General features: G+C 43.0%; 1 protein-coding gene across 1 annotated transcript in view; it reads left to right on the top strand.

Moving 5' to 3' along the window:
* GFPT1 (glutamine--fructose-6-phosphate transaminase 1) overlaps positions 1–26,842 on the top strand; it is a 122,884-nt gene that overhangs the window by 87,388 nt on the left and 8,654 nt on the right. The window contains exons 13-16 of the mRNA XM_033948412.1: positions 184–304; positions 4,427–4,584; positions 21,903–22,017; positions 26,642–26,769. Coding sequence (XP_033804303.1) covers positions 184–304; positions 4,427–4,584; positions 21,903–22,017; positions 26,642–26,769 — 522 coding nt within the window. The remainder of the gene's footprint in view (positions 1–183; positions 305–4,426; positions 4,585–21,902; positions 22,018–26,641; positions 26,770–26,842) is intronic.

The raw sequence follows: 26,842 nt of genomic DNA, 5'->3' as shown, positions 1-26,842 counted from the left end.
GCCTCACTATATGCTAACTAGAACTACTATGGTTTTAATCAAGCTTGAATGTAATGATGTAAGCTGTCAAAGTATTTGAACTGATGGTTTTTGCTGGGCCATTGTGCAGTACATCTTATCAGAATTGCTGAGAATTTGTTTAGTCTGCAAACATTTTCAGTCTTTTTCTCTTCCTATCCCTAGACTCGTCAAATCCTGGAGGAGTTGACAGAGTTACCTGTCATGGTTGAACTTGCCAGTGACTTCCTGGATAGGAACACACCTGTCTTCAGAGATGATGTTTGCTTTTTCATCAGTCAGTCAGGTTAGACCCTCGGCCAGAGTTCACAGATATCCCTAAAAGGTTCCACACAATTGTATGCATGGTCTGGAACTGGATTTGGGTAACACATAGTTTTACATAACATTATGCAGAGAGCTTTTTAATCAGAAAATATTTGCAAACCCTGAGACAAGAGCCATGTCTAGTTTAGATGAGGAAATTAACACCTTGCCTACCTATTGCTGGTTTTTAGCTAATGTAAGAAGGAGCAGGTGGACAAGGCATCGGTGACTTTCATCCCTGTCAGTTTCAAGTGCCCCCAGAAAACTTAATTTGAGCCCACTGTATGTAGCAGCCTCTCTCAACTAATCTAGGCCTGCTTTGTACTGATGCAAAGTAGTAGTCATTTTGTGGCATCAGAGATTGGGAAGTGATGTCATGGAATGTGTGCTAAACCCTCAATGTCAATAACCCATTAGCTTGCTGTATTTAAATAAAAACAAATACACACTGATTGGTTATTTGATAATTGAAGATGTCTAGCTTTATGGTTTGTTTTACTTTGAGTTGTGAACTTTATTCTGATCTAGCAATGTCATTCTAAAAACAAAGAGAATATTTCACTTATAGGCATTCAGTAACCAAGATAAGGTTAGAAACATAACAAACATTGCTAGTGGCAGAAGATCTGTCACATGTAGGGATGGAGATCTGACAAGTTCTGATTCAGGGCACTTATTAGCGCCTCCTCCCGATTCTAAAATTGCATGTGTGTTTCTTTTGTGGTATTCCTACAAGTGGCGCACGAGTCCGTATTTATTATGCTTCTAAGCTAATGACATCATAGTAACTCCCTCGTTTACACATCTCATGATTGGTGGGTACAAAGGTACATGGTTTTACATTGGGGGATATAAAGATAGGTACATGCTTTTTACCTCGTGATTACCTCGTGCTTTTACCTCGTGATCATCCTCCAACTCAGCACTTAGACAAGGGCCTGATTAACAAATAAAGACAGCTCAAATAAGATAAGCATGTGACAGTCCAAAGGTTATAATGCATGCTCCTTAGCCTTAAGCTGTAGGCAAAGTCTGATTGTTGCCCATATAAGGGATGCTTATACAAGATAAGGAAAAAGATAAGGGTAAACCTATGTCAGGTTAATAAGTGGCAAGAGTCGGGGAGGGGGGAATGCTTCAGCATTCTGTCTCAAGGTGCAAACCTTGTCCTTGCTTAGAATGAATACGTGGGAGAGGGAGAGGGAATGAGAAACAGGGCCTCAGATCCAAACCCAGGCCTAGATCCGCACACAGGGCCTAGGTCAGTGTGCTGACCTGGCCTGCGTTCAGAACCGCCTGTATGTTGACCCTGCCTGTGTTCTGATGCCCTGGATCAGAACTTATCAGATCTCTATCCCTACAGTCACAGCAGAAAGGGTTGTAGGATATCAAACTGGCTGCTTTTGGTCCAGTTTTTATGTTTGAAATACTACTTAATTGTAGAAAGAAAAAGGAATTGTGATCATTTTTAATATATATATGCTGATGAGTCCTCAGTATTGCTGCTTGTGATGTCGCCAGCGGTGCATCACGATAACGTTGCAGACTTGATTATTGCAGAGAATGTAGATTTCTGTACATGAAAGGGTAATTCTGTAACATGGTACCGAATATGCAATAGTTATGGCACCTATTTTAAGCCTATTCTCTAAAGAAAAGTAGAGGCCAACTTTTTCTGTATAGAACACTAGTGCAAATGACAAAAATGTATGTGTATTAAGGCCAGTCCCTTACATCAGCCCTACGGCTGGTATATAGCACATATCTAGATGCAAATATTAGAACTGTATAATTTATGTATATACCTGTGAGTTCCGCCTTTGCAAAGTACACACCATCAAATCATGGCCACACATGGACTCTTCAAAAATACTATTTGGTGTAAAAGTATGCCCTGATACAAAGAGGGATATTTTGCTGGTAACCATGTGTGGGGTGGGATTTGGGCAGAGCTGTCAAGTGTATGAATTGACTATAAAATGCAATCTGAGTATGGATGTTTTATATCAGCGAGCAGGAATAAATGTCTATGTCTGTAATATAGGCGTGATTTCTGCCACTCTTGGTAGTATTTAATAAAGACATATACAGTATAGTCAAGTGACAAAATTAGGACACCCTATGAAATATTCAGTTCTTTCTTAAGAAATGTTCACATATTGTTGTCAAATCTTTTTTTTTTTTTTTTTAAATCTCTGAAAAAGATAGTGATGTAATTGCAGGTAAACAACAAAAATTTTCCTTGATTTACTCATGAAACGAAAGATATCCACAAAAATGTGTATTCTAATTGAGGAATAAATTAGGACATCCCCACATATCCTTTCACTTAAAGTGTCTCAAATTATACACAGGTGTATCACATCAGGTGCATATGATTAGAACATCGTGACAGCATTTTGAAGGAGGTTTGCCCTACTTAAATCTTAGACATTTAGTTTGGTGTGCTCATGACTGCTGCCGTGAGAGTGAACACCATGGTAAGATCAAAAGAGCTGTCTGAGGCCTTCAGAAAGAAGATTGTAGCAGCTTATAAGTCTGGTAAGGGATTTAAAAAGATCTCAAAAGAATTTGACATTAGCCATTCCATGGTTTGGAAAATAGTGTACAAGCGAAGGACTTTCCAAACAACTGCCAACATGCCCAGGTCTGGCTGTCCAACCAAGTTGACCTCCAGAGCAGACCACAAGATGCTAAAAGAAGTCTCCAAAAACCCTAAAATGTCATCACGGGACCTACAACAGACTCTTGCTACTGTTAATGTGAAGGTGCATACCTCTACAATCAGAATGAGACTGCACAAATTTAACTTGCATGAAAAGTGTGCAAGGAGGAAACTTTGCTCTCTAAGAGAAACATCAAGGCTAGACTGAAGTTTGCCAGAGAAAACGTAGACAAACACCAGGACTTCTGGAATAGTGTTCTATGGACAGATGAGTCTAAAATTGAATTATTTGGACATCAGAAAAGAGGACATGTTTGGTATATACCAAATACAGCATTCCAGGAAAAGAACCTCATACGAACTGTGAAGCATGGAGGTGGAAGTGTCATGGTTTGGGAATGCTTTGCTGCAGCAGGACCTGGCCAGCTCACCATCATAGAATCCACCATGAATTGTACTGTGTATCAGAGGGTGCTTGAGGAACATGTGAGACCATCTATAATAACATTAAAGTTGAAGCAGAACTGGACCCTGCAACACAACAATGACCCAAAACATACCAGTAAAACCACCAAGAACTGGCAGAAAACTAAGAAATGGAGAGTCCTGGAGTGGCTGAGTCAAAGCCCTGATCTTAATCCCATTGAGATGCTGTGGGGTGATTTGAAATGGGCTGTGCATGCAAGAAACCCCTCAAACATCTCACAGCTGAAAGAATTCTGCATTGAGGAGTGGGCCAAACTTTCCTCAGACCGATGTCAGAGACTGGTAGATGGCTACAAGAAGCGTCTCGCTGCAGTTATTTCAGCCAAAGGAGGTAACACTAGCTATTAGGGTTGAGGGTGTCCTGATTTATTCCCCAGTTAGAATATACATTTTTGTGGATATCTTTTGTTTCAAGAGTAAATCAAGGAAATTTTTTTGTTGTTTACCTGTAATTCATCACTTTCTATTCCAGAGATAAATAAAAAAAAAAGTTATGACATCAATATGTGAACATTTCTTAAGAACCGAATATTTCATGGGGTGTCCTAATTTATTCAAATGACTGTAGGTGTAAGTGTCTTAATAAAATAGTGACTAAATAGGCCTGTTATAAAATCACCCTCAGTGAAAAAACAGGAACGATAGACAGTTATGTTAGCGGTTTACAAAAAGATTAAAAAGGATGCTAGGTTACAAACGGTCATATTTTAAGAGAATGGGGTCAGGAAGGGAGATTATTATACCCTAAGAAACAAAAGGAGGGGAGGGGGTAACAAAATAAATGTGAGTGAGGCATCATCCAGAACCAGGACTTGAACAAGTAGTAAGACTAAACCAATTGAACATATCAGGTAGAAGTACTGTATGCCTTAAAAAATGGTTTCTTTGAATGGTAGGGCACCTAATTCTTGGCTTACTGACTTGGTAATCCTGTAATTGCTGTGTCTGCAGGTGAGACAGCAGACACGCTTCTGGCCCTTCGGTACTGCAAGGAGCGTGGAGCTTTGACAGTGGGAATCACCAATACTGTCGGCAGCTCCATATCCCGAGAGACAGACTGTGGTGTTCACATCAACGCCGGACCAGAGATTGGTGTTGCCAGCACAAAGGTGACAACAGGATGGACCTTTTTTCTAAGTGGTCATTTAATAGTACAGGTAGTACAGTACAGCACATTTCATTCAGACACACAAGTGAACAGGGACTGATCCAGACTGGACCGAGGGGATAATTATAAAGCAAGTGTGGATCCAAAAATGGAGATGAAGGAAAATCATCCAACCTAAGAGAGTAGGGGTGGACCAAATGACTTCCAACAGCCAGGTGTATATAACCAAAAGTTTACTGACAAAAGCACCCAATTTTAGAAGGACCCAACACGGGTCTGTATTTTGACGAAGCTCTGCCTGCCTGCCTCAGGTGTCAAAATGCTCCATCTTCTGCCATTTAAAATGGAAAATTGATGCTTAGGAAACATACAAATCCAGTAATAAAGAGCCACCAATGGATACTAAAAGACAGCTCCTGACACCAGTAAAGTGTGGTGTCAGAAGCTGCCTGACTTTTTTTAGTATCCAAGCTCTACAGGAGAGACGGATTGCATCTGAGCGTGGCGGGAACTAGACTTCTAGCAAACAACGTCAAAAGAGGAATAGAACAGGCTTTAAACTAAGAAGAAGGGGAAAGCCAACAGTCGACCAAGCGTCGATGATTCGGAAGAAGGTATCCAATGAAGATACTGAGGGGAAAAAAGGCTTGGAAGAAACAAGGGACAATTTACAGGAGTCAACTAACCAAGAAGAGGAAGGTAGAAAGATTGTAGCCAAAAAGAAGACTCTAAAGACCGAAGCACAGGGAAAGGAAATGAAGGCAACAAAATTCCAGGAGCTAAATTGCATATATACTAATGCAAGGAGCCTAAGAAACAAAATGGGGGAATTAGAAGCCATGGCCATTGCAGAAGACATAGACATCATTGGAATCTCTGAAACATGGTGGAATGAGGAAAGCAAATGGGATACAGCACTGCCGGGGTACAAGCTCTATCGCCAGGACAGGTCAGGACAGAAAGGCGGTGGAATAGCACTATATATAAAAGAAAGCATACAATCGACAAGAATGGACATAGCAGAGACGGCCAACAAGCTAGAATCACTATGGGTTAAAATACCGGGAAGGAAAGGGCCTGAAATAAAGATAGGCCTATACTATCGTCCTCCCGGACAAACAGGAGAGATCGATGAAGAAATGGAAGCTGAGATGAAGCGAGAATGCAAAAGCGGTAATACGGTTATTATGGGAGACTTCAACTACCCTGGGATAGACTGGAGTCTTGGAAGCTCAAGCTGCACTAGGGAGACAGAATTTCTGGAGGCTGTACAAGATTGCTTCTTGGAGCAGCTTGTTAGAGAACCAACGAGAGGAATTGCCACTCTGGACCTAATCCTAAATGGACTGAGGGGACCTGCAAAGGAGGTGGAAGTAATGGGACCGTTGGGAAACAGCGATCATAATATGGTCAAGTTCAAGGTGGAACTATGAATACTGAAAGGAAAGAGAACCATAGCGACAACTTTTAAATTCAGGAAGGGAAACTACGAAGCAATGAGGGGAATGGTAAAGAAGAAACTTAGGAACACTTCCAAAAAATGGCAGACGATGGAACATGCCTGGTCCTTTTTCAAGGACACGGTGAACGAGGCACAAAATCTGTATATCCCCAGATTCAGAAAAGGGTGCAACAAGAGTCGAACAAAAGACCCAGCGTGGATAACTAAAATAGTGAAGGAAGCGATAGGCAATAAGAAAAATTCATTCAGAAAATGGAAAAAGGACAAATCTGAGGGAAACTTGAAAGAGCACAGGAAGTATCAAAAAGAATGTCACCATGTGGTTCGAAAAGCCAAAAGAGAGTATGAAGAGAGATTAGCCAGGGAAGCACAAAATTTCAAACCATTCTTTAGATATGTTAAAGGCAAACAGCCGGCTAGGGAGGAGGTGGGACCGCTGGAAGACGGAGACCGGAAGGGAGCGGTGAAGGAAGAGAAAGAGGTCGCGGAAAGACTTAACATGTTCTTTTCATCTGTATTTACAAGCGAAGACACAACCAACATACCGGAACCCGAACAAATCTTCAATGGAAATCAAGCACAAAAGTTAACATCCATGGAAGTGAGCCTCGATAATGTGTACAGGCAGATAGAAAAACTAAAAACTGACAAATCCCCAGGTCCGGATGGAATCCATCCAAGGGTTCTGAAGGAACTAAAGGAGGAAATAGCGGAGCTACTACAGCAAATTTGCAACCTATCTCTGAAAACAGGTGTGATCCCGGAGGATTGGAAGATAGCCAACGTTACGCCCATCTTTAAAAAGGGATCAAGAGGTGACCCGGGGAACTATAGACCGGTGAGTCTGACCTCGGTTCCGGGGAAAATGGCGGAAGCACTGATAAAAGAAAACATCGATGAACATTTTGAAAAAAACGAACTTCTGATATCCAGCCAACATGGTTTCTGCAGGGGAAGATCGTGCCTGACTAACTTATTGCACTTCTTCGAGGGAATTAACAAACAGATGGACAGAGGAGACCCCATAGACATCATATACCTAGATTTCCAGAAAGCCTTTGACAAGGTGCCTCATGAACGTCTACTCCGGAAACTGAAGAACCATGGGGTGGACGGAGACGTGCATAGATGGATCAGAAACTGGTTAGAGGGAAGGAAACAGAGGATAGGAGTGAAGGGCCACTACTCGGACTGGAGGAAGGTCACGAGTGGTATTCCGCAGGGCTCGGTGCTCGGGCCGCTGCTTTTTAATATATTCATAAATGATCTAGAAACAGGAACGAAGTGTGAGATAATAAAATTTGCGGACGACACCAAACTATTTAATGGAGCTCGGACGAAGGAGGAATGCGAAGAATTGCAAAGGGACTTGGACAAACTAGGGGATTGGGCTGAGAGATGGCAGATGAAGTTCAATGTTGAGAAGTGTAAAGTATTGCATGTGGGAAACAGAAACCCGAGGCACAATTATACGATGGGAGGGATGTTATTGACTGAGAGTACCCAGGAAAGGGACTTGGGGGTAATGGTGGACATGACAATGAAGCCGACGGCACAGTGTGCAGCGGCTGCTAAGAGAGCGAATAGAATGCTAGGTATAATCAAGAAGGGTATTACAACCAGAACGAAAGAAGTTATCCTGCCGCTGTACCGGGCAATGGTGCATCCGCATCTTGAGTACTGCGTCCAGTATTGGTCGCTGTACCTTAAGAAGGATATGGCGTTACTCGAGAGAGTTCAGAGGAGAGCAACACGACTGATTAAGGGGATGGAAAACCTTTCATACGCTGAGAGATTGGAGAACCTGGGTCTCTTTTCCCTGGAGAAGAGGAGACTTAGAAGGGATATGATAGAGACTTACAAGATCATGAAAGGCATAGAGAGAGTAGAGAGGGACAGATTCTTCAAACTTTCAGAAAATAAAAAAACAAGAGGGCATTCGGAAAAGTTGAAAGGGGACAGATTCAAAACGAATGCTAGGAAGTTCTTCTTTACCCAACGTGTGGTCGACACCTGGAACGCGCTTCCAGAGGACGTTATAGGGCAGAGAACAGTTTCGGGGTTTAAGAAAGGATTGGACAATTTCCTGCTGGAAAAGGGGATAGAAGGGTATAGATAGAGGTTTACTACACAGGTCCTGGACCTGTTGGGCCGCCGCGTGAGCGGACTGCTGGGCGCGATGGACCTCAGGTCTGACCCAGCAGAGGCATTGCTTATGTTCTTATGTATGTTCTTATCCATCAGTGGCTCTTTATTACTGGATTTGTACGTTTCCTCGGCATCAATTTTTCATTTCAAATTGCAGTTGATGGACCCCTGTGGCAGGTGGAGTTCCACCAAAACACGGTCCTGTGTTGGGTCCTTCTAAAATTAGGTGCTTTGTCAATAAACTTTTGGCTACATACGTCGGACTGTTGGAAGTCATTTGGTCTACCCCTTCTCTCTTGGCAATTTTATAGTCATACTAGTCTTTAAGCCCGTTACATTAACGGGTGCTAGAATAGATGTGTCTGTCTGTCTTTCTTTATCTCTCTCCCTTGGCCGCTGTCTGTATCCTTCTGTCTCCCCCCCCCCCCCCGAGAAAAGCTGTCTGCCCCCAGCACCCACCTCCCCCCAAATATCTCTCCATGGCCCTCTTCTGTCTTCCCCCCCCAGAGCAAAGCTGTCTGTCCCCAACACACCTCCCCCCAAAGCAGCCCCCTTTCCCTCTCCCTGTCTCTCCATGGCCCCTTCTGTCTTCCCCCCTAGAGCAAAGCTGTTTGCCCCAAGCACACCCCTCCCCCCAAAGCAGCCCCCTTTCCCTCTCCCGCTGACTCTCTCTCTGGCCCCCTTTCTCTGTCTGTCTTTCTGTCCCTCTCCCTGCCCCTGTGTCTTTCTTTCTTTCTTTCTGTCTCCCTCTCTCCGCTGTCTGTCTGTCATTTTTCCCCATTTCCCTGTGCAGCAGCATTTCCATCCCACTTCCCTATGAAGCAGCAACAGCATTTCCCTCCTATCCCCCCCCTTTCCTGTGCAGAAGCAGTAGCAGCATTTTCCCCCACCCCCCTTTCCCTTCTCTTCCTTGCTCCGTTCAGCACCTCTCCCTTCTTGTACTGCCGTTGTCCTGCTCGATCTGGCCTGCTCCTGACCCTCCCACCGCCGACAGACCTCGGGGCTCCAGCCGCGTAGGTAGCACTTTAAACACGCTGCTTCGCGGCCTTCTACTGCCGATTTCCTCTGCCGCGTCTGTCTCCGATGATGTCATCAGAGATGCGGCAGAGGAAATCGGCAGAGAAGGGCGTGAAGCAGCGTGTTTATAGTGCTGCCTACGCCGCTGGAGCCGGGAGGTTTGTGGAGGGTGAACGGCCGGAGCGGGGCTACTGTCCACTGGTGCTGCCTACTCCGCTGGAGCCGGGAGGTTTGTAGAGAGCACAGTCGCGCGCCTTTAGCCCCCGCATGCGCCGTGAGGTTAGAATGTTGCCACAGAAGCACACCTCATGGCGCCACACCGCACGAATTTTCGAGAGCGCATGCACGCTCTAGCGTTTTATTATTATTGATATGCTGGTAAAATGGTTCTTATGAAATTGCAAAAAATATCAAATATGGGTAGCAGGAAATAATCACCATCAAACAAAAATAGTTCCAAAAGGGGTTCACTTACTATAGTTGTAAATCAATAACAATCCTTTGACAGATTTAACATTTCATTATAGCCATTCAGTAAGAGCAAAACCCAAGGGTTGGAAAAGCCTCAGATTTACAACAGGAGATGTATAAATGAAAAAATCCCCCAAGCTCCCTTTTCTCAGTCACAGGCATAAAAACCTACCCCCCCTCCTCCCCCCGTGCTCAAATTTTTTCAAAACGAATCTCAAACTCTTTAAACAATTTTTTTTTCCACAGATGAATCTCAGGTCCCTTAAAAACACTAGATCAATTTACCAGCTGTATTTGCTATGCAAGTTTTTTAACGTATTTGCTGTAGCATTCAAACACAGTTTTGCAAAATTTTCCCTTAGGCAGTGCTTACTATAAGCATTTAAACATTCACAAAATTCAAACCATTATTCCCGAAGCTTCTTTGGCCAATCCACAATTTTTCCTTTTCCCGCGGACTAGTCGTGGTTTACCTCAGGAACACGTCCACGTGTCATTCTCTAGTACAGAAAGGAGATTATCCAGGTAAGAATCTAATCTTTCATTATATAAAGAAAAAAAGAGAAAATACAGCACACACACACCTAATATTATGGTAGCAGTTAACAAGACTCTTGGGGAATACATAAATGACAAGACCTTACAAAGTGAAGTGCACTCTTTGAATACACATGAAGAGACAGGAGGGGTTATTCTCCCAACACAGAAGCTTATATAAGTTTGTACATTGGGATAATGCATATGGCCTTATTGTGTGTCAGGTCAAACCTGTAAACATTCCTATTTTCATCTTTGTTCTCCTTTATTTCCAGCTCACAGATAGCCAGGCTCCAATTAGCTGTTTGCAGTGGTGTAGTAAGGGGGGTGCCGCTCCAGGTGCCGTCTTGGTGAGGGCACCAGCACTCCTCCTCTCCGCCCCTGCTCCTTCTCACACCTCCCCCCACCGTGTGCGTGTCTTCACTTCCTCTCCACCGTACCTCTATCTCTTCGCTGGCATGAGCAGCAACTCCAACCTGCTGGTCGCGTCAGTGTCGGCTGTCCCGCTGACGTCGCTTCTGGATCCTGCGCCTAAGAAGTGACATCGGAGGGAGAGCCAACGCGGGCAGCGAGTCTCGACCTGGAAGTTAAGAGGTACGGGGTCAGAAAGGGCTGCACGTGTGCGGCAGGGGCTATGGAGAAGGGGGAGGGGGTGCCACCTCCCCAGGTGCCTCTCACACTCTCTACGCCACTGGCTGTTTGTTTCAGTTTTGTAATTGATGAATAGCAGTGACCTGTGTATTTGTACCTCCCAAGGACACCAGGTGATACCTTGTATTCTGGGTGAACTCGCTTATCATGAAAGGAAACTTTGAGGAGTTGCTTTTAAGGGAACGCAGATAATGCTAATGACTCAGCGTTAATTAGAAAATGGCACAGCTGTAAGAAAGTACAGTAAAACCTTGGATTGCAAGTAACTTGGTTTGCAAGTGTTTTGCAAGACAAGCAAAACATTTTATTAAATTTTAACTTGATATGCAAGCAATGTCTTGCAATACAAGTACATAGAGTATACACACATCACAACTGAACTGATGGTTCTTCTCTCTCTGACGCTGCGGGAGTTTAGTGACTGTTCTAAACGAGCAAAGTCTTGCAATACGAGTACATATGGTATACACGCGTCACATCATCACAACTGAGCCGATGGTTCTTCTCTCTCTGACACTGTAAGAGTGTAGTGACTGTTCTAAACGAGCGAGGTCTTGCAATACGAGTACGTATAGTATTTTGTATTAAAGTTTTTGGGTTGTGGAACGAATTGTCTGAGTTTCCATTATTTCCTATGGGGAAATTTGCTTTGATATACGAGTGCTTTGGATTACAAGCTTGCTTCTGGAACGAATTATGCTCGCAAACCAAGGTTTTACTGTACTTGAAATCAGAGAAACTCATAAAGGAGAATTATACTTCAATGAGGCAGCATTTCCCAGGAAATAAAAGCCTGGTGCCTTTTGTTTAACTGCAATTTTAGATATTGTAGTACTCTAAGGCCTGAGGCCATATCGTATCCTTCCTATATCCCAAAGCTTGTTCATGCCAGTTTTAGTTTGTGTGGAACCCAGCTGCAGTTAAAGGCAAAGATTGTAGTTTGCACAAAAATTGAAATTTAAGGTTACTGAAAAGCCTAAGCCTCTTCAATAGCAAGCTAGTCCAGGTGGTAGAATGAGTGTGTAGTTGGACAGCATATGTATTAAAGGTTTGGGAGAGGAGCCAAGCTTTTGCCTGCTTCCTGAAATAGGGGTAGTCTCAAGTTAGATGTAGCCCCTCTGGGTATCACATCATACAATTTATTTTGATAAGGGTATGTTAGGTGCCATCGACTCATGTTTGAGTCCTAGTGACCTGATGAATTACAGATCTAAAAAGAAATCGGTTTTGTGCTAATCCGGTAAGGTCATCCAGCGTCATCCCCATAGTTGTTTTCAACGTATTCAGCAGCCCTCTTCACCTGGTTCCTTTGATCTTCCCAAACATGATTTCCTTTTCCAATGATCTTTCTCTTCTGATGGTGTGACCAATATAAGACAAGTCATAACTTCATCAGTTGGGCTTTGAGTGACATAGCTGGTTTGATCTCTTCCAGAATCAATTTGTTAGTTCTTCTAGTGGTCCATGGTATAGGGTACAGATATTGATGCTCCTTGAGAAGACCTTAAATGTCTCAAAGGTGTTTAAAGGACTAATTTAGTCTTTAAGTACTCTGGTCCATTTTATCTGAGGACCTTGAAAATCAAACAGTGTTAACTTTAGTTCTGTAAGGTACTTGTAGCCAGTATAGTTTTTGCAGGAAGGTTGTTATATGGTCATGCCACTTGGAGCCTTCTATCAGTTGTGCTGCAGCATTCTGAATTAATGTCAGGCTAAAGTCATATTCACCATTTCTTTAAACTTACTAAAAGGTAGCCTCAGCACCACCACTCCACCGCTAGATTAGTGTTTCATTGCGGGAAGAATTATGTGAGAACTCATCATTGGCTGCCTATAGCGTTTTTATCCAAAAAGTTTTTCCATCAAAAAATGTTTATAACAAATATTCAATATTTTAAAGTGTCAATTTATATTTAGCTTGTACTTAGCTTATTTAATCAGCCAACGTCCGGGAATAGAACCCGACATGCATGTTTCGCACTATAAAAGTGCTGTATCAAGGGTCTCCCAAGATCGCCCGTGTCATCCGACTCCACCAATTTTAAGAGAGAATTGGTGGAGTCGGATGACACGGGCGATCTTGGGAGACCCTTGATACAGCACTTTTATAGTGCGAAATATGCATGTCGGGTTCTACTCCCGGACGTTGGCTGATTAAATAAGCTAAGTACAAGCTAAATATAAATTGACACTTTAAAATATTGAATATTTGTTATAAACATTTTTTGATGGAAAAACTTTTTGGATAAAAACGCTATAGGCAGCCAATGATGAGTTCTCACATAATTCTTCCCGCAATGAAACACTAATCTAGCGGTGGAGTGGTGGGGCTGAGGCTACCTTTTAGTAAGTTTAAAGAAATGGTGAATATGACTTTAGCCTGGGTCTAATATATTGGACTGTGATTTGTGTCGGAGTGACTAGGGCTATAATAAATAACAGTGAGATTATCGCCATTTTTTTGAGGGCATTCTGAATTAATTGCAGCTTATGCAAACTCTTTTTGGTTTGACCAGCATTCAGGGCATCAGATTAGTCTATTTGTGACTTTATCATGATATGCACAACTGTGGTCGGACTAGTCTGAGAGTAGTTTCCAAGGTGGTAGACAATTTTTAAAAGTTGCTTGAATTTGCCAGATCAGAGTAAGTGATGAGTCTAGCAGTATTCCAAGATTCTTGACCTGTGATTATAGAGGGAATTCTTACTTCCCAAAGGTATTTTGAAGTTAAGTATTTTGTCCACTTGTTAGGTACCCAAAGAATCTGTTTTACTTGGATTCAGGTAGAATTTGTTGTATTTTGCCCATTCCTGAGTTGCAGTTAAACAGGCAATCGGTTTACTCAAAATTATGAGTAGATCTGGTTCAGTGGGTATGAGTAAGAACATAAGAATAGCCTTACTGGGTCAAACCAATGGTCTATCAAGCCCAGTAGCCCATCCTCGCAGTGGCCAATCCAGGTCACTAGTACCTGGCAAAAACCCAGAGTAGCAACATTCCATGCTACCGATCCAGGGCAAGCAGTGGCTTCCTCCATGTCTTTCTCAATAACAGACTAGTTGCATATCTTTGGCACAGATATAGAATTTTGTGTCTATAGACTGAAGCAGCTCAGCCAGAGACTTGGGAGATAGTATGGAACCCTGTAGCACAATTTTAATGTGGCTTAACAGTTTTAGTGGCCCCTTCAGTGAGGTCTATGCTTATTCACTGTACAGTACTCCCCCGATATTCACGGGGGTTCCGTTCCAGGAACCCCCGCGAATCTTGAAAAACCGCAAATACGGTTTTTCATGGGGGAGACTGGAGAGGGCAGCGGGAGAGGCAGGAGAGAGCAGCCGGAGCACCAGCGAGTGCAGGAAATCACTCGCTGTATGCTCCGACCGCCTCTTCCTGCATTAAATCGGGCCTTACCAATCAGGAGCTGCGTGTCAAAGCGGCTCCTGATTGAATAAGGCCCGACTTGGTGCAGGAAGAGGCGGTTGGAACATACAGCGAGTGATTTCCTGCATTCGCTGGTGATCCGGCTGCTCTCTCCCGCTGCCCTCTCCTTGTCGACAGTTCGCGGTCAGAAAATACCGCGAATGACCAGGATCGCGAACCGCCAACCTCGAACGACCGGGGGAACACTGTATTATTTTTGCTGGCAAAAGTCAAAATGGCAGGTTATCAACTGTAGACCTTACAGGAAATTTTCAAAAGTTTCCTCTATAACCTGGCTGAATGAGTCCCAGATGGCTGTGCATGTGAGGGAGAGGGAGTATTCTCCTCATTAGCTGATGGGAGCTTTGATGGGACTGGTCTATAGGTCTTCATGTGGCAAAATCATTGCTGGTTAGTTGTGACTGATAAAGCTGGTTCAGTTGTGGAATTTGCAGTAGGCTGTTTACTATTTTAAATAGTAGCTTTGTTAAATTTAGTTTGTTCAGCGTGTTGAGATAAATCTTTTTTGGGCTGCTGTTAAGGGTTGATTGGACATTGTCATGTGTTTCTTACAGTTGAACCTGTCTTCCTATCTAGGTGAGAATTTTCCCATTTTCTTTCGTTGATGTCCTTCATGTTTAAGGATCCATAGCTCTGGGGAGAACCATGGGGAATGTTTACATAGAGCATAGGCCTATTTTTTTCTAATACCATTGCTAAGTGTGCATTCCAGATATCAACCTATTCTGACAGTGTTGTTGTCGTCTTCGTCCACATAGGGGTAGAACAAGGCTTCTAGGAAGTTATCGTCAAATTTCTCAGGTCTTGGGTTTCCTCTCAAACTTTGAGCCCATCAACATTAGGTAATCCTTGATAGATAATTTAATTAGAAGGTGATCTGTCGATACTAGGGATGTTATCTCAATGCCACCAGCCATGTGCACAGAGTTGAGGCTTATGCTTCAAATGTCGTCCCTATACCCTCATATTTGGAAACCCAACAATTAGAGGAGAGTCAGTGATCCAAGAAGTAGTGGTGGTCCCCATAAATTTCTCTGACAGACTACTGTAAGAGAGGCTGGAGAATGCTCTGATGTCCAAAGAACTTCTCTGCATAATCTGAAAACCCTGCAGGAGTAGTATGGAAATCATAATAGAAAATGCAACTTCTTTGGGAGGCACTCAGGTGTTTGGATGCTGGAACATAAAAACTAGGTTCAATATTCTGCTTTCTGACTTTTGGATATAAAGGGCTAGATTCACTAAGCTCACCGATCAAGTCCCGACCACTTTGCGACCCGACTTCCCTCCGACCCACAGTTACTAACCTAGTGGCCGATCATCCTCCAATCTGATCCGCGCATGCAAATGAAGGGAAACGGGCATGTAAAGTAGGCAGGCAGCGATTCACTAACCAACAACTGGAACACCGAGTAGGTTGGCCAAGCAACAAACATGCAACTGCTGGGGACCAGTCACTCACGTCGTTTCCGACTGCATCTCCTGCTCTCTTCCCCAATCACCACCCTGCTTCAACCCTGATCACCGCCCTGCTTCTGCCCCAACTCTCCTATTCTCTTGCTCTCTTTGCCACGATTTTCCAGCTCTCTCTCTGCCCCCGACTCTCCTGCTGTCTGCCCTGATCACCGCCCTGCTTGTGCCCCTACTCTCCTGCCCTCTCTGTCCCGACTTTCTAGCTCTCTCTCTGCCCCCGACTCTCCTGCTCTCTGCCCCGATCGCTGCACTGCTTCTGCCCTGACTCTCCTGGACTTCCCCTGTAGTGCAAGCCTATGGTTTTAACCCGTGGGTTAAAACCAAGGGCTCGCTATAGTCAAAAGTAAAAAAAAAAAAAAAAAAGGTTGTGCTCTGTAAGCATGTGTAGACCATCTACAGATAGTCTACGCATGCGTCAGGATCACTATTCAGCGATCCCTGCAGTCGGTTGGGGCGTGATTCCGAGCGTCCTCATTTGCATGAGGACACTTCATGAATCAGCCCCCCCGCCCACAGATCAGATCGCTCACGGATCGGATTGGATCCATGGGCTTAGTGAATCTAGCCCAAAGTGCATGTGAACTGTAAAGTCTGCTTTAATTTAACTCCCTTGAAGAGGGGAGAGTAGGGGAGGGAGAAGTGATGTCAGCCTGCTTTGTAAATTCCACCAAAACCACAGCTGAGTGCTTTTTTTCAGAATGCACTGGGGAATTTGATCATGGAAAATTCATGAGTCTCCTGCAAAAACTCTGAGCTGTTTGTCCCTGATTTTCTTAAGATTTGGCAGCAGAGAATATTTTTGAAAATCCAGCTTTTTGTCTCACTTTGCTAGAACCCAGAAAATGTTAGTCCCATGGCTAAAATGGTTGTTAAATAAATTAACCACAAATTTATAAGCTGTAGCCAAAGTACCTGGGAGGGGCAGAATGGGCATTGTCTGAGGTTAAATCAGAACTTCAACATATTTCTTTCTCAGCTGATCTTGTCTCATAGGAGTATAGCCTTGTAGCCAGAGCATAGACCTCTGAAGCCCAGAAACTAAAGTTTCAATTTCCCCACATCCTATTGGTGATTGGCGCAAGTTACTAGGAGGAGTACTTTGGCAGTGTGTGCCCATGGAGAGACAGAGATGGAGAATGGATGAAATCTATAGCCACTGTAAGGGAGAGCCAAATCTAGGGGCAGGAAAGGATTACCAGCACAGCATTACAGAGCAAAAAAAAAAAAAAAAAAAATGATTTTTCTTAATCCTTTTCAGTTTAACTGTTTACAGCTCTCATTGCATTTCTTCTTGCTCGTTAATGTTCTTGTGTAATTGTTTTTCCTTTTCTTGAATTACTTTCTTTCTCTTTCTTATTCCACTCAGTTTCTCTCTTGCTGGGGGGGGGGGGGTTTGTGTGTGTGTGTGTATGTGTGCACGCACAGGTCAGTATCTGTCTCCTCCTTGATGCACTGTCCGTATTAAAAGATGTGATTCTCCTGTATTTCCTGCTCATTGCCTTTCCCCATGCCCAGTGGAGGAGTGGTCGGATGGTTAGAACAGCAAGCTAAGTACCAGGAGAGCTCAGTTCAAATTCTACTGCAGCACCTTGTAGTCTTGGGCAAGTCACTTAACCCTCCGTTGCCTCAGGTGCAAACTTATCATAGAAACATAGAAATAGACGGCAGATAAGGGCCACGGCCCATCTAGTCTGCCCACCCCAAAGACCCTCCCCTACCTTTCTCTGTGAATAGATCCCACCTGTCTGTCCCATTTGGCCTTAAAATCAGGCACGCTGCTGGCCTCAATAACCTGAAGTGGAAGACTATTCCAGCGATCAACCACCCTTTCAGTGAAAAAGAATTTCCTGGTGTCCCCGTGCAGTTTCCCGCCCCAAATTTTCCACGGATGCCCCCTTGTTGCCGCTGGACCCTTGAAGAAGAAGATATCTTCTTCCACCTCGATGCGGCCCGTGAGATACTTGAATGTCTCGATCATGTCACCCCTCTCTCTGCGTTCCTCGAGTGAGTATAGCTTTAATTTATCCAGCCGTTCCTCGTACGGGAGATCCTTGAGTCCCGAGACCATCCTGGTGGTCATTCTCTGGACCGATGAAGCTTGCTCCACTTAATTGGCAGTCTTCATGTTCTCACTGACGATCACCCCTAAGTCTCATTCTGCTTCAGTTCTTTTTTGGATCTCACCATTAAGGGTGTAAGTCTTGCATGGATTTTGACTGCCCAGGTGCATGACTTTGCATTTTTTGGCATTGAAGCTGAGTTGCCAGGACCTAGACCAGCGCTCCAGTAGTAGTAGGTCGTGCATCATGTTGTCGGGCATTGAATTTATGTCCATTGTGCTTTTGCCCACTACATTGCCCAGTTTGGTGTCATCAGCGAGTAATGTCATTTTACCTCGCAGCCCTTCTGCTAAGTCTCTTATAAAGAAGTTGAAAAGGACCGAGCCCTGTGGCACCCCCCCCGGCCATTGTGAACCCCATAAGCACAGAAAAATACCTACTGTACCTGAATGTACATTGCTTCAATACTTTTCAGGCTTGCAGTCAATATATAAAAAATTTAAATAAAAACAAAATGGCAGCCATTTCAGGTGACAAAGGATGGGATCTAGCGAGTTCAAATCCCAGTGTCCCTGTGGAGACCATACTAGAGCTAATCTTGAGTTATAAGAACATAAGAAAAGCCATGTTGGTCAAACTCTGGTCCATCAAGCCCAACATCCTGCCTCCAACAGTGGCCAGTTCAAATTGAGAGTACCTGGCAGATCCCCAAAAGATCAATTTCCCATAGTTCCTTTCCAGTGTTGAACAATAGCTCTCCTAAATCTACCTGGAATTTTCTTTCAGAAATGTGTCCAAACCTCTTTTGAACCCTATTTTAAGTCCAGTTTAAGCTCCTTCCCTTACCAACATACTTTGTCTTCTTCTCCATTGACAAGCCAGGAGAGTACAGGAAAACTGCTTGGTGAAGTCATCTGAATGGCTTCTATGTATGGACATTTTCCTCTAAGGGACGCATTTAAAGGTTCCTTAAGTGTACATTGGTACTCGACACTGGCAAATATATTCACTTCACCTCGGTATCATTTTTTTAATTGGCTATGATGTATGCACATTTTTCTTCTTCCATGAAAACGCACGTAAAAGCTGGTCAGAAGAAGAAGCGATTAATCAGCAAGCTTGGAGAACCCGAACACCTTTACTTCTCTCAGGCATCCACAGATACAAAACCACAGGTCCTCACAGCAGGTTTTGCACAGGCACCAGAAGAAGAGTGCATCACCAAGGAAAACGGCCATCCACCAGGATGCTAACTCTACTGGGAGACTCAAATGGAGCTGGTACTGCTTCTCCATTTCCCATACCTCCATACAGCATGTGGGCCCTAGTAAAAAGCGAAGATTCTGCAGCAACCAAGGTACTGCTGTTCCAAAGTTAATTTGCCTTCTGACCCAGTGTGTTAGGCAAGTCAGATTGCCAGCAGACCGGCAACCATGGCATACAGCCTAAATCTTAAGCAGGCTGCTTGTGGGAGAATAGGATTCTGAATTAAAAACCGTACTAGTAAAGTGGCTAAGGCTCTTTAGCCTGGAGAAGACAGCTCAGGGGTGATATATAAAATACTGAGTGGAGTGGAATGAGTAGACATGAATCGCTTGTTTACTCTTTCCCAAAATACTAAGACTAGGGGCATGCGGTGAGACTACTAAGTAGTAGATTTAAAATTAATTGGAGAAAATATTTCTTCACTCAACGTGTAATTAAACTCTGGAATTTGTTGCCGAAGAATGTAGTGAAAGTGGTTAGAGTAGCAGGGTTTTAAAAAGGTTTGGATAATTTCCTAAAAGAGAAGTCCATAAGCTATTATTAAGATGGAGCATTTTGGACCCCGTTTGATTACAGAAATTAGATAGTTCCAAGTCTAATAGATGCTGGCACTGTCATCTCAATATAGGGACATTGGATCATCTACTGTTCTATTGTCCCTTGATACTTAAATTTTGGAGATCCATCTAGGATCAAGTTTATAAAATATTGGAAACTCCAGTGGCATTAACGTACGATACTGTGATAGTTGGCACATTAATGAGGGCTAAAAGCCAAATATCTTCTCACAATAACAAACTTCTCTTTATAATGACAGGGGTTGCCATACATCTTATCTTGAAGAATTGGAAAAACTGGGATCGGTTAAATTATACCTTTTGGTGGGAATCTCTATGCCATACTTTTAAAATGGAACGTATGATGGCCATACAACAGGGACATTATAGAAAATTTTTGGATGTTTTAGGAACCATTGACAAAATTCTGTAAGGAATGATAACTGAACTGATCTTATTTTTTTGCCCTTTCATCATACACATCCGGGGGGGTGGGGGGGGTGGAGGTTTTTTTTTTGTTTTTTTTTTCACTACTATTTTAAATTGGGTAAAATTATTGAAGATTCTATGTATTTGTTTTTCTTGATTATTTATTAGGTGGGTGGGAGGGTTAAAATGATTGCTCATATATATTTCTGTAAGATCAATATGCTTTTCTTGTACTATTATATCTATCTATATCTATACCTATCTATCTATTTGTTTTGCACAGTTGTTATTTGAAAATCAATAAAGATTATTTTTTTAAAAAGGTGGCTTGGGAAAATCCACTGCTTATATTCCTAGGATAAGCAACATAAAGTTTGTTTTACTCCTTGGGATCTTGCCAGGTACTTGTGACCTGGAATGGCCAAGGTTGGAAACGAGATAACTGGGCTTGATGGACCTATGGCCTGTCCCAATATGTCAGCTCTTATGTTCTTATATAAACTATTCCACAGTGCTGGACCTGCCACAGAGAATGCCCTAATCTTTCATATTGCATAGAAGCAGTGCGATATGGAGGTACTTTCATAACAGGGCGCCTATGGGAAATATCAAAAAGGTTTCTGTATTATATCTGTTTTACAAAGGCGACAACTTAGGTACTTGTAAAATAGACACCCAGAACTTTTCTCAGTAACAACATTCTCAGTACAAATTTACACCAGCTTTGAAAAAGGTATGGAGGAGGGAATTGCTATTCTGCTCAAGCTTTATGCCCCCAGGAACACCTTGCACATTGAGGGTGACCACCAAGCCGGCCATTATAGACATGGACATTTTATCAGTTTTTGAGAAGCTGCCCCTGAGGTAACTACTATGGTGAAACAGAGAGCTCTGTCAAGTAGGCTATTTCAGATAAGTTGCCACTAATCTTGAAATTGAAATTGTATTTATTGGAAAAATTGGCTGTAAAAATTTGTGGGAGGTTTTTCTGACTAATTATAATATTTGTTATAGCTCTTTTTTTTATGGTGATTAAGCTCCTGAATTCTTTTCCTCCCTCAGTTAAAAAAAAATTAAAAAGTTATGCTAGTTAGGTTTCTTTTCTTTTTTTTTTTTTTTAATTCTTTGATTTTCCAAACTTCAATAGTGCAATACATAAATATATCACATATAATAAGTCAATAAAAGCACATTCAACTTACAAAACCATTTTCTCCCACCCACCCAATAATTATTCAATAAAACACAGAAGCATAGATTTTCCCAATAACCTTACCCTATTCAAATTAAAAATAACCTCCCAAATGTAAATATTCAAAGATCAAATTAGGACAAAAATAGCCCCCCCCTTCCCTGGATGTGTACGAAAATAAACAAAAACTGACTCACAATCAAAGACATACTAGTTAGGTTTCTGAATTGTGCTTATACTTGTTGGTTTACTATTGGATGGTGTTGAAATAAGCCATTTGTCCTTCTGAGTAGATGCCAATTTTTATAATAGCTCATCTAGATTAGAAATCCAAATAAGTACCTGCTTTGGGGTTATTTTTAAAGGGAGACATTGGCGCCCAAGTAGAACAATGTGTAGGTTTCGAAGGATAAAATGCACCTTCAATCATTTATTTGCACATGCTCTGAACTGACTGAAATGTGACAACCATGAATGAATTCCCTCCTTTCCTGTCCTCCTCCCATCCCTCCTGTCACTCATTATGTATGTGCATAAACCAGCCAGTAAATTAACTTCTTTCTGTAATCTCAACCTTCTTCTTTTTATGTTTTTAAAAAAATTCTGTCTAGGCCTATACCAGCCAGTTTGTGTCACTAGTGATGTTCGCTCTTATGATGTGCGATGACAGAATTTCCATGCAGGAAAGACGCAAACAGATCATGCTGGGTCTAAAATTGCTTCCAGGTACGCAGCTCTCACTGTGGTCTCCCTTTCACTGTGTCCAATGCAGTAGAGCCTTGAATGTTTATTCTTAGGTATATATTAAAGCTGCTTGGATCCCTTCAATCAGGGCTGATGTTTGAGGGGGGGAAGGGGCAACAGGGCTGCTGCCCTGGGCCCCAAGGCTCTGGGGAGGGGGGGTGCGTCATAGGCCAGCATGTCTTCCTCCTTTTAATCGTGCCAGTTGGATGTTGCCTTTACCTTTGTTCTCATCTATTTTTGTTGCAGGGAATTGCTGGCTGCAACAGTGACTCTGAAGCACAGCCTGTGGCCTTCCTCTGTGCTTTCCTTCTGCCGCAGTCTGCCCCCAATGACGCAACTTCCTTTTTCCACTTGGGCAGACTGCGGCAGAAGAAAAGCACGGAGGGAAGTCACAAGCTGCATTTTAGGGTAGTTGGAAAGAGAAAGGGAGAGATAGTGGACTTGGGGGAGGCAAGAAAAGACAAGGGACGGGAGGGCAATTGGGAAGAGAAAGGGAGAGAAACTGGACCTGAGGATGGAAGGAGGGTAAGGGAGGAAGAGAGAAATGTTAGGTTTGGGGGTGGAAGGAAAAAAGGATGCAGCATCTCTTGTTTTCCTCTCTTCCTCCCATTGTTCAGCTTCAAGGAGGGAGAGAAGAAGAACAATAGAAAAGAGAAGGAGAGATATTGGACCTTGGGGAGAGAGGATAAAAGATGGACCCATAGGAGGAAAGAGAGGTGGGATAAAAAGATGCTAGGGGATGGAGAGAAAGGGACAGGGAGATATAGCCTGACAAGAGAGGGGGATTCTGGAAGTGGTGAACCACTTTGAAGAGGTCAAAAGGAGGATGACATAATGAGAGAGAGAACAGTGAGTACAGTGGTAGAAATGTGATAATGGGTAGTAGATAGAAGGAACTAGGAGGCTGGGAAAGGAGAGAAATGGGAGAGTTAGAGAATAAGAGGAGATGGAAAATTGATAGGTAGCTGGAAATTTAAAAAGGAGAAGGGTGAGAAAGAGGGTGAGATTGAGTGGACAGAGGCAGAAAAGAGAAAAGGCAGAAAAGCTGAAAGGGAAAAATCAATATGTTGGAGACAGTCATAGTGAGGGAATGGAGCAAGAGAGGAGAAAAAAAATAAACAACAGACAGTGGAAAGAGAGTTAGTAGAAGATGGACAAAAAGCAGAAAGAGAAACTGGGACCAAGATGATAGAAAACCAAAATGTCCAGACAAGTTAGAAAAAAGTGTTTAATTTTTAATTTATGAACTGGAATATGTGTATCACAAATAATTTGTATTCTATTCATTGGCATAGCCACAAAGCTAATTTGGAGCACCAAATTTTCTCCCCATTGCAATGCAAAATATAAATACTTGAGCTGGTCGGGTTCCCCAAGCCATGCCAACTGAAGACCTCCTTCTCCAGTCTGGCAACCAGAAATCTCTAAGCTTCGCAGCTAGTATATGCATGAAAACCAAGGGGGTGGGGATAGGATTACCAGATTTTTGTCTGGAGAAACCCAGACACATGGCCCTGCCCTGTTCCGTTCCCTAGCCACACCCTGCTCTGCCTCTAGCCCCGCACTGCTCCACCTCTAGCCCCGCCCCCATAAAGCCTTGTCTTTGTTTTCTGATCTCCAGGCCACATCTGGAGGGTCCCCGAGTATGTGCGGATGTGTATGGTGTCATTCGCGCATGCTCGAGTCCTTCCAGATGCAGTTGAGAGGTTGGGGCTTTCCAAAACCCGGATAAATGACCGGGTTTTGGAAAGTCTGTCCGGGCACCTAAACAGTCCTTAAAAAGTGAACATGTCCTGGTTTTCCCAGATGTCTAGTAACCCTAGGTAATCCTGTTGCAAGCTACATAACTTGGAAAGTTCTGGTTGCTGGACCTGAGGGAGGAGGGAGATGGTCATCAGCTGATGAGGCTTGGGGATCCCCACCAGTTACAGAAAGGGAGATGTTCATTTAAAAAGGGATGGCCCAGCCCCCTCTCATGGTTATGCCATGATTGTGTTAAACTCAGCAAGTACTTCATTTTGTATTAAACATTTTGGGGTTTCCAGTTCAGTTTTGGTATTCATATTTCTTTTTCTATTTTGTGATCCATTGTTCTGTATTTGGTGAAGGTCTGTCTGTGTTTTGTGTGTGAAGAAGTCATTTAAAGTTGTATTATACATTTATGGTAGTAATGGTGGGTGGGGAATTTGGGAGAGGGGCCCCCTCCTTAATTTCTGCCCTGGGCCTCAGCATGTCTAAAACCATCTCTGCCTTCAATAAAACTAGTTAGGCTATATTAAAAACAAACAAACAAACAAACCCCCAAACACCAGTTTTTTAGCAGTTAAAAACACATGGCCTATAAATGTGTCATCTTATGGTAGTGTTGCTTTTTCTCGCACTGTGATTTATACACATGTAACTTCAGTAATTGGCATGTTCGCATTTATTTCCCTGTTTTATGTTGCCCTCTGCTGTGAGAAGGTGTTTTCTCCTGAATTTACAAAATAAACAGTTAAACATTACATGGAAAAGACTACCTAAACATATAAATTGTTAAAACAGCCACAATTATTATAAAAGTCATTTTTTTTTCAATTCAAACAATGACAAATAGAGGACCTCCAATTGAATCCATGCTAGCCCCAAAAGAGCAGACTAGTTACAGGTTTAATTTAGCCAGCTTTTTGGCTCAGCCATGGACACTGAGAAACATTCCGAGCCTGCGGTAATAGTAGTACCGCCATTGACATCAGACGAGATTCCAGCATCAGGGAAGCCATCCTCTTCCCAGCAAGCGTCGACTAGATCTGAAAATCCTATTTTTGGAGGTTTCTGCCACATCCTGTAGGATCCCCCTCCCCCACCTCTAAAATCCTGTTTTTAGAGGGTTTTTAAACTTTTAGTTAAGGCATTTTTGAGCCTTTCTGGCACCAAAATGCTACTGCGGTGGCCATCTTGTATTTCCTGGGTTTTGTGGGGGGTTTTCAAAGTTCTTCAGATCTTTCAAATCACTTTATTTTGTCTCAAAACTGACAGGGATGGAGTCCTTAGGCTCTTTTACCCCTAATTCATGCCAAATTTGCACTGGATGGATGCCGGAGGAGTGCCATGTGCTGCATTGGGCTTAGCCTCCTCTTTGGTCTCTAGGGCTAAGGAATCTTTTACCAGGAGAAAATCCCTCCCAGAGACCCGGACCAGTGGTGTACCTAAGCATAAGAGTGTGGAAGCCGCAGAGCCCAAGAGACGCAAGGCAGAATTACCTAGAGGGGGCTCTGTGCTTCCTAGTAAAGCCTAATCTCCTGAATTTGTTAATTTGATGTGGAGAGCCTATTTGGATAGCCAGGATTCTCATATTGGACCTGGCAGTGAGCCAGGGGTCATACAAGGGGGCTTCGGCTCCCACGGTGTCAAACAGGAGGTAAGATTACCAGTGTTCCAGACCACAAGGTCAAAGAAAAAGGACCATTCTGAGAAAGCTGGATGTGAGAAGGATCCTCCTACGTTATCTAGAGGTCATCAATGTGTTCTGACTGTTGGAACATCTATTTGTGCTCACCAGTTAGGCTAGACACGGTAGGCTGGCGTCTAAGGCTACAATTTCAAGATGGATATGGATAGTCATCTTGTCAGCATATATTGCCTGTGGCACGCAATCACCGGTCTCCTTGAAAGCATATTCCATAACAAGTATAGCCTCTTCATGGGCGGAAGCTTGGGTGATTTTGCCTGGGGAGATTTATAGGGCAGCAACCTGGTCCACTTTGTACACATTCTCGAAGTTCTACAGAGTGGATGTGGCAGCATGGAAGGACACTGTCTTTGGGTCCTCAGTATATGAGCAGGCATAGAGGTCCTACTCTAGATTTTTGGAACTGCTTTTGTACATCCTTACTGTCCAGAATGACATACCTATTGTACTAGAAAAAGAGATTAGGTTCTTACTTTTCTAATATCTTTTATAGTAGATAGGTGTGTCATTCTGGAACCCTCGTCCTGTCAGTTATTTGATATTGCTATAACACATTGGGGGATTGTTTGAGCTCCATAAATGTTTCTGATTGGTATGGTTATTTTGATGTTTTTATTGTTCAGTTCAAATGTTTAATATGTTTATTATACTTTCAGAACAGATTTGTACTTTTGAGGAGTCTCCTCGTACCCCTCCTTCTTATGTGTTCTTATATTGGGCTATCGCCTGCTTTAGTACAAATTAAAGAGGGCAGCAGCGCCCTCTGGAGAAGGAGGAGGTGTTGAAAACCTGGAGTGGATTCCTTCTGCATGGCTCACGAGCATGGGGAGAATACCCTACTGTCCAGAATGACATACCTATATACTAGAAAATATATTAGCAAGGTAAAAACCTAATCTCTTTTTATAGAGTTGATATTTAATATAGATAGGTCAGCTAAAGTTAGGCACCAAACTTTCTTGAATTGTCCTCCAGGAGAGTGGAAGAGAATGCACTTGTGAGTTTTCATTCTCGCTGCAGAGGCAGGTATTGTGTACAGATAAATCACAAACCAGAACAAGTCTATTGAGAAATGTAGAATCAAGGGTGATTTACTGAAAATTGTGGATTGTGTAGGGAAATGTTTATTCTTTGCTTTTATTCTCTTTCTATTAGATCAGATTAAAGAGGTGCTGAACATGGATGATGAAATTCAGAAACTAGCGACTGAGCTCTACCACCAGAAATCGGTGCTTATCATGGGGCGTGGGTATCACTATGCCACCTGCTTGGAGGGGGCGTTGGTGAGGATGCTTTCTTCTTTGTAAAATTGCTTAGTTTTATTTTAACAGTAAATGCGATTTTTAAAAAATCAAG

This window comes from Geotrypetes seraphini, chromosome 6 (genome assembly GCF_902459505.1).
Source record: "Geotrypetes seraphini chromosome 6, aGeoSer1.1, whole genome shotgun sequence".
In the NCBI taxonomy this organism is placed as follows: domain Eukaryota; kingdom Metazoa; phylum Chordata; class Amphibia; order Gymnophiona; family Dermophiidae; genus Geotrypetes; species Geotrypetes seraphini.
Note: the sequence above shows the minus strand (reverse complement) of the source record. Positions and strands in the feature narration are given on the sequence as shown.